General features: G+C 37.8%; 1 protein-coding gene across 3 annotated transcripts; it reads left to right on the forward strand.

The window, feature by feature from the left end:
* Positions 1 to 664: 664 nt before the first annotated feature.
* On the forward strand, positions 665 to 8,570 carry LOC106870501 (zinc finger protein 658B). 3 transcript variants are annotated; one of them, XM_014916612.2, is made up of 3 exons: positions 668 to 1,192; positions 3,079 to 3,259; positions 5,111 to 8,570. In XM_014916612.2, exon 3 carries the CDS (start codon positions 5,159 to 5,161, stop codon positions 7,094 to 7,096), a length of 1,938 nt encoding a protein of 645 aa, XP_014772098.1. In that variant the 5' UTR covers positions 668 to 1,192; positions 3,079 to 3,259; positions 5,111 to 5,158; the 3' UTR covers positions 7,097 to 8,570. The 3 variants fall into 3 exon arrangements, with proteins under 3 accessions (XP_014772099.1, XP_014772098.1, XP_052828594.1); XM_014916613.2 differs by lacking the exon at positions 3,079 to 3,259 and having other exon boundaries at positions 665 to 1,192; XM_052972634.1 differs by lacking the exon at positions 668 to 1,192 and having other exon boundaries at positions 2,077 to 3,259.
* Positions 8,571 to 8,628: the final 58 nt, after the last annotated feature.

Below are 8,628 nucleotides of genomic sequence, written 5' to 3' on the forward strand. Positions count from 1 at the left end.
GGGGGGGGGTTCACCAATCCTTTCACCGCCGTCTGCTTGTTTCGTTGTTGTTACTGTTGCTACTGCTCTTGTCCTTGTTGTTGTCGTCGTCGTCGCCTAGCCCCAGTTTAGTCCTTATTAAGCAGATCTTTGATCAGAAGCATTCACAATTTCTTCGACATTCACATTTTTTCTCCTTCTTTTATTCCTTTTTAAGACTACATTTTTCAGCGTGTCCTTCCTGCTTTGAGACGGCATGGTGTGATTTGAAATAATTTGGCTGCTATTTCTAGCAACATGATTGCTTAATTGCGCTCTCGTTGCTCAGTGGCCTCAATTAAAAAGAATATCGGTGCCATGTGTGTGTATGTTTATGCGTGCATGAAAGCCTTAGTTTTTTTTTATATAATGTGTGTGCGACGTGTGTATGTACGTGTGTGTATGTGTATTATTCGTTGTACCCCATTTTTATATAATGTCTTCTATTATGATTTTATAAATATTTAGAAAACAATATAGGATATATATCGCCCTCACTACGCTGGTACTTTATTTTAACGACCAGAATAATTAGAGAGAGAGAGAGAGAGAGAGAGAGAGAGTGAGTGTGTGTGTGTGTGTGTGTGTGTGTGTGTGTGTGCGTGTTGAGTGTGTTTATGTCGGTCTGAGGGTAATTGTGTCTTGTGCCTGTGTATATATGTAAGTGCATGAGTGTTTGTGTGTGTGTGTTTATGTGCGTGTGTGTGTGCGTGTGTGCGTGTGAATAACGCGCGTGTGCGTGTGTGCGTGTGAATAACGCGCGTGTGTGTGTGTGCGTGTATGTATGTATGTATGTGAGTTTCTTGTCTATCGCCAGATTTTAAACTTAAAATTTTTACAGAGATTTGATGTGGGAGCAAAATCCAGCTCCGTCACCAAAACATTAGAAGTTACAATGCCTATAATTGAGAAAAACAAATGACAATTGTAACTGAACTGGGTCAAGGGCTCAAGTAGCGACGACTCCATTAACTGCCCGGACATTGTTTTCTCAGAAATCTGTTGTGATACTTGATAGCGTACAGCGCCTGAGTGTGCGAGATGTATGTTATGTGCCGATAAACACATAACATGGTATTCAAGTGATTTGCAAAAAGACAAAGGTAGAATTTCTTATGCAAATACCTAAAATCGTTTTTTCTGAACAGTAAAAGCTGCTAGCTGTCACTCACGGGTGAGTATTGTTCGGTAGCTAATGTGTACCGTGCTTTTTTGTCATTGTTTTATGTGCTTATATAGTCTTGAAGAGACATGAACATATTTTCCATCCCTTCTTTCGTGACCCAGTGACGCATCAGGTTGTGACGGGTGAAGAGAGTGCCGCGTTGGTACTCAGTATGTATGTGTGTATGTGTGTATGTATGTATGTATGTGTGTATGTATGTATGTATGTATGTATGTATGTATGTGTGTATGTATGTATGTATGTGTGTATGTATGTATGTGTGTATGTATGTATGTGTGTATTTATGTATGTATGTGTGTATGTGTGTATGTATGTATGTGTGTGTGTATGTGTGTATGTATGTATGTATGTATGTATATATATATGTATGTGTGTATGTATGTATGTGGAGTGGAGTGAAAGCACTTGAAGAGGTCAGGATAACGCAAGTAAGGCTCAAAATATATTTAAGGAAGAACGTGACGATCGAGAAGGTGAATGACAATGACCTTTTTGTGTGCACGGTCTGTGACAGACCATACCTGTCTTTCGCTAGCCTCAAATCTTATCTGCAGCCCATGGTGGTCCAAATCGGAGGTGCAATCTATGTGGGTGTCTTTTCAGAACATTGTCTGGTTTAAAAAGCCACATAAGATGCCATGATGCTACTAAGGTGTAGGTACAGGAGGTGGTCAAACACTGCATAAGGCGTAGACAACCACCATATATATATATATGCATATTTTTATTAATATTGAGCAGAAGTAATGAAGTGGTTCAGTGTCCCCGAGGGTTTCGTGCATTGACACTTATCAGACTTGTGTGTGTGCGTGTGTGTGTGTGTGTGTGTGTGTGTGTGTGTACATATATATTGCAACTTAGCAGTTCGACAAAAGAGGCTGATAGAATAAGTACCAGAGAATAAGTCCTGGGGTCGATTTCTTCGACAAGAAGGTGGTGCACCAGCATGGCCGCAGTCAGACGACTGAAACAAGAATACGGGAACACACACACACACACACACACATCTTTTATCTTTGATCTTGTTTCAGTCATTTGACTGCGGCCATGCTGGGGCACCACCTTGAGGGGTTTTAGTCGAACAATTCGATCTCGGGACTTTTTTTTAAGTCTGATACTAATTCTATCTGTCTCCTTTACCGAACCGCTAAGTTACGGGGATGTAAACCACCAACACCGGTTGTTAACAAATACAAGCCTAAAGACACACACACACACATGTGTACATACGACGGGCTTCTTTCGGTTTTCGCTAATTAAATCCACTCATAAGCCTTTGGTCGGCCCTAGTCTATAGCAGACGATACTTGCCCAAGTGGCTGCGGAACTGAACCCAGAACCATGTGGTTGAGAAGCAAGCTGCTTTATCACACAACCACGCCCACAGAGAGGGAGAGAGAGAGAGAGAGAGAGACAGACAGACAGACAGACAGACATAGATAGATAGATAGATAGATAGATAGATAGATAGATAGACGTAAGTAGTTGGGGCAGTACAACAGAAATAGTGCTGGACTAAAGCTATTTGCCGTGGTCGCTTATGTCCCTTTACGTTCTGACTTCACATCCTGCTGAGGTCGACGTTGCTTTTCATTTTCATCGATGTTGATAAATGGAATTGCAAGTTTATTATTGAGGCCTATTTGGTCAAATAAACCCTCTGCCAAATTTGTACCCTTGTGTTTACGTTAGAAAATGTCTTCTTCTTTCTCCTGGTATTTTGCCCTGTGTATCATCCTTGCATTTTTGGCTATCAATACTGTATTTATTAATTTAATTTATTGTCTCTTTTTTTACCCTTTTCCAACGAGATGCACTACACGTGACCATTGCATACAATGTGTTTACATTACAATTTATACTTCTTTTTTAAGAGTGAAATTTTCATTGTTATTGAGAGTTATCTCCCTTGATCCCAAGTAATTCGCGCGAATTTCAGTTGTTCTTGAGTCTCTTCCACGTCCTGCTTTAGTAATTATTTTACAAAAAATAATTACGATATTTTCTTTAAAACGAATATTTTCAACAAGAGAAGCTAATTTTCAACCAATTCGGGTAAGATAAACGTTTCACTTTTGTTTTAAGTTTTGTAAATTAAACTTTTTTAATGCTTTCGTAACTTAGGGTCAAAACTTTCTTTCGTAAAACGTATTTGTTAACAATATTGAAAAGTTTCGTTTTAGTTTCAGTTGTTTTTGTTTTCTCTCAGTTCTTGTTTATTTTATATCTTTTCCGAGGCGTACTTTTAGCTGCAAGACTGTTTTATTAAATGAAAGAAGAAAGCAGTCAGAAATGATAGCTAGACAACCAGTCAGAAATAGAAAATTGTGTGTGAGAGATACAAATAGATAGTTTTATAAGTTGAGTAAATAATCATTTTCTCCAAGGCAAAGCTAGAAATAAGGTGTAAATAACTGATAAAGATGACCAGGGGGCACAAGTCTGGGCAAGACTTCTGCCCGTCCCCCCCAAAAAAACACCCTTAAAATTTTTTTTTTTTTTTTCGACACAAATCCCACTTTTCGGCTACGGGGAATATGAATCTGCAAAAAAAAATTGGCAAAAATCGACATTTCTAAATTACCCACCCCCATTTCCTTCATTTTTAACCTAAACACCTTTCAGTAAGATATAGTCAGTTACATATGGCTTGGTAAGTATTGTTTAGTGCTATGTCAGTCCTGATAAATACAAACATATACCTAAGGTCATTCCAGTTATGACCTACCCATTTTTTTTTTCTTTTTGTACATGATATATCTAAGACTATATTCTCTAACGCCTCCCTCCTTTTTTAAATAGTATGATGAGGTTAGAGGGCAATTTAGTGGCTATTTCTGGCATGGCATAGTACCATACAGAAGCTCTCGTATTAGTTAATGGTAACACAGTGCCGTATGTTATAGTTTTGTATGGTAACCTATACAATTAATTATAGGGCTACAACAATCAATACAATAGACCACTCACCCTTGTAAATAATTATTGAATTAGTCATCTCATTATAGCATCATAGAAAATTATGTTAAAAAAACCTCAAAGAGACTCATTTTTGTTACATCAACTGATAAGCAATGGAATTGGCCTTAGACCAGTGGTTCCCAACCAGGGTCCACATGGCCCTTGGGGGATCCATGTAAGATTTTGTTGTTAAAATTCATGTGCAATAAATTGGTTATACTTCTACAGCACGCAAAATATTTTAACAGTTTTCTTAAATCAATTCCAAATATTATTTGATTATAAAAATATTGTAGGATATTTTAAACACTGAATGGCTATTGGGGGCCCAGTAGAACAAAACCAGAATCAAAGGAATCCACAGGTAAGAAATGGTTGAGATTCACTGCCTTAGATAGTAAAGAACAAAAATGTTTTTTTTTAATTCTTCTAACAGTCATTAACTAATTTTATATATTTTATATAGGCGCAGGAGTGGCTGTGTGGTAAGTAGCTTGCTTACCAACCACATGGTTCCGGGTTCAGTCCCACTGCGTGGCACTTTGGGCAAGTGTCTTCTACAATAGCCTCGGGCCGACCAAAGCCTTGTGAGTGGATTTGGTAGACGGAAACTGAAAGAAACCCGTAGTATATATGTATATATATATATATATATATATATATATATATATGTATGTATGTATGTATGTATGTATGTGTGTGTGTGTTTGTCTGTATTTGTCCCCCACCATCGCTTGACAACCGATGCTGGTGTGTTTACGGCCCTGTAACTTAGCAGTTCGGCAAAAAGAGACCGATAGAATAAGTACTAAGCTTACATAAGAATAAGTCCTGGGGTCGATTTCCTCAACTAAAGGCGGTGCTCCAGCATGGCCACAGTCAAATGACTGAAACAAGTAAAAGAGTATATATATATATATATATATGTTTTTTTTTTTTTCTCAGATTCGGAATTTGAAAAGGAAAGAATAAAAATTCACATTGTGTGACAAAATGCCTCAAAAATTGCATCAACAACTAAAAGCTGCCCCATTGGTATTAAAGAAGTTTTTCTGCAGAGTTTGTGGGAAAAGTTTTGCAAGAAGTTTCTGCCTGAAAATTCACATGACATCTCACACCGGAGTAAAATCATATCGCTGTGAAATCTGTGGTTGGTGCTGCAACTCTAACTACATCCTGAAAATACACACCAGAAGCCACACTGGTGAGAAACCATATTGTTGTGTGAAGTGTCGTAAAGCTTTCTCGACAAATACAGCGTTGAAGCTACACATGAAGAGACATACTGGAGAGAAGCCCTTCCGTTGCAACATCTGTACTGTTAAGGCATTTGTCACAAAATCTGAGCTAAACCTTCACCTAAGAAGTCACTCCATTGAACAGCAATTTGTCTGCGTTACTTGCCACAAAGGCTTTGTGAAAATGTCACTGCTAAAGGTCCACGAGAGGATTCACACTGGTGAGAAACCCTATAAATGCAAGCTGTGTGATAAATGGTTCCGGACCAATTCTATTTTGAATGTTCATACCAAAAGACACATGGCAGAAAAGCCACACAAGTGTGAGATTTGTGGGAAAAGTTTCAAGACAAAATCAGAACTGACCATCCACAGAAGGTACCACACTGGAGAAAAACCCTATACATGTGAAACTTGTGGTAAAGGTTTCTCTGTAAATTCCGATCTTAAATTTCACATGCGTATTCATACAGGTGAGAAACCGTTTCTCTGCATTATATGTGGTAAACGTTTCAAGCTGAAAAAAGAGTTGAAAGTTCATACCAGGACTCACACAGGTGAGAAACCATTTAATTGTGATATCTGTGGAAAGAAATTTAGCACTAATTATAGGGTGAAGATTCACAGTCGAGTTCACACAGGTGAGAAACCTTACAAATGTAGTATGTGTGACAAAAGTTTTACACATGGCACAAATCTAAAAGTTCATACGTTGGTACATTCTGGTGTGAAATCTTGGCTGTGTGAGGTGTGCAATAAAGGTTTCTATACAAAAAAGGCTCTGAATTTTCATAGTAGATGCCATACTGATGAAAGGCCATTTGTGTGTGCTGTGTGTGGCAAGGCTTACCTGAGGCAAAGAAACCTAAGGAGGCACATGTTTTCTCATACAGGTGAAAAACATCATCGTTGTAAAATATGTGGCAAAGTTTTTCACCAAATTTCCGACTTGGTCATTCACTCCAAATTGCATCAAACGAAAGATAGTCATGAGGAAGAGGTTATGAACAAACAACTTAAGGCTATCAGAAAGCAGCTTCGATGTGCCGTGTGTAAGTTGTGCTGCCCTTCTGATTCTTCACTGAAAACCCACTTGGAAACACATGCTGGAGAGAAACCTTATCCTTGTGAAGTTTGCAATGAAAGCTTCTCTGCTTTGTCTCAGGTAAAGGCTCACATGCAGACGCACAACAAAGAAAAATGTTACATGTGTAAGGTATGTGGGAAAGGCTACACTAGGAAATCTTACTTGAAGGTTCATTCAATGATCCACACTGGAGAGAAACCATTTCATTGTGATATCTGTGGCAAAGATTTCATCACAACTTCACAGTTAAAGACTCACAACATTGTTCACAGCAAAGAAACAAAGAACACTTGTAAAGTCTGTAGGAAAGGTTTTACTACATCAGAACAGTTTCAGCTTCACCTCAAAGTGCATTATAATGAAAGACAGTTTCCTTGTGATGTTTGTGGTAATCGCTTTAGGTCTAACAGTCATTTGAAGTCACATATGATCACTCATACAGGTGAGAAGCTGTACCAATGCGAACAGTGTGACAAGGCATTTGCACGAAGTTCTACCTTAAAAATTCATTTGAGGACCCACTCAGGTGCAAAACTTAAACCTTCTCAGTGTAGCAAATCTACTGAACTGAACAGACTCCTGTCAGCAACGTGTGGTGAATATTAGGATGACATTTCTAAGATACTAAGCATGGATCTAGGTTGAACTGGTAGATAAAGTGTCAGCTTTTCTGCCACAGGTTTGTAGCACAAGTTGTGCTACATGCTCAATCCTTGCAGCCAGCCTTTGCTTACGATCATACTGTTTCTAAACAATAAGTACTTGGATCATATTTCCACTGAAGCACATCTCATTCATTTCAATTAATTTTGAAAATAATGAATTTAATAAAATAATTTTGTCACTATTAAACCAAAGGCCCAAGCTGGCAGAATCGTTAGCACGCCAGGCAGAATCATTAGCGACATTTCATCCGTCTTTACATTCTGAGTTCAAATTCCGCTGAGGTCGACTTTGCCTTTCATCCTTTCGGGATTGATAAATTAAGTACCAGTTGCATACTGAGGTTGATCTAATCGACTAGCCCCGTCTTCAAAAATTTGGGGCCTTATGTCTGGAGTAGAAACAAATATCAATCCATCTCTGGCCACTCCAAGTTCTAGGATACAAAACCGTTTTGAAGTGTTCACATCTAAATTAAAACCTGGCTCAATTATGAGATAGTTTTACTAAATTATTTTCAAAGTTAATTAAAATGCATGGACAGTGTATTTAGTTAGGAATATGGTCCATTATCCTGTTAATAGAACAGGAGAGGTTCTGAGTGTTAATTTAGTCCACAAGTCTTCGGTTGAAAGTCTAAATATATTTGTCCTTTATGTGATTTTCTAAACAAGGAACATAAAACACAGTTTGACTAATAAATGGAGTCTGTACAAATCAAAGGATCTTGTAATACTTATGTGTATTTAGGCTCTGGCTCCGGCTCCGGTGAGTTTTGAGTCACCTCCAGTGGATAAGGTGCTGGTTTTTTGTCAGTATTATTGCCTGATCTGGAGCTAAAAATAGCACCCAAGTATCTCTCCGATAACATTCTGCTATCTGAAAAGAAGGATGCAATATGTAGTCCAAGCTACCCTATCTCTGAAAAATAAACGTGGTGGTCATGACTGGAAGACTTGATTATAGACCTGCTGAATCTGGACTGACCCAACAGAGCAGGCTTATGATCAAAAAGAGATTTTTCTTTTACAAACAGTTTAGTAAAGAAGAAAAGACATTTTCTAAAAGTCCAGCATCATCATCAGTGACATCAGTAACAAGAGAATGCACATTGCTAGAATTAACAGTACAAGTTTTTTATTTCTTTCCAACAGAAGAAAAAAAAAAAAAAGGAAATATTTCTATCACACAATTATGTCCAACAGGCTTTTAGGAAAGGTTTAGAAAAAAAAAAAATAAATATATAATAGCCATCCCTACCAAGGAAAAAAAAAATTTTTGTATATTTTAAGGGGATGAAAATCATGACAGCTTTCAGAACACTTCTAAAACAATCACTGCCACCACATTCATTAAAATCAAAGACCAAGTTTTCTTCTTCAAATTCTTTGGACAATAATAAACATTGAAACAGTAACAGGATTATTGTATTATTACTGAGATTGTCTATAAACCAAATTTTTTTTCAAAGGGAA

This window comes from Octopus bimaculoides, chromosome 14 (genome assembly GCF_001194135.2).
Source record: "Octopus bimaculoides isolate UCB-OBI-ISO-001 chromosome 14, ASM119413v2, whole genome shotgun sequence".
In the NCBI taxonomy this organism is placed as follows: domain Eukaryota; kingdom Metazoa; phylum Mollusca; class Cephalopoda; order Octopoda; family Octopodidae; genus Octopus; species Octopus bimaculoides.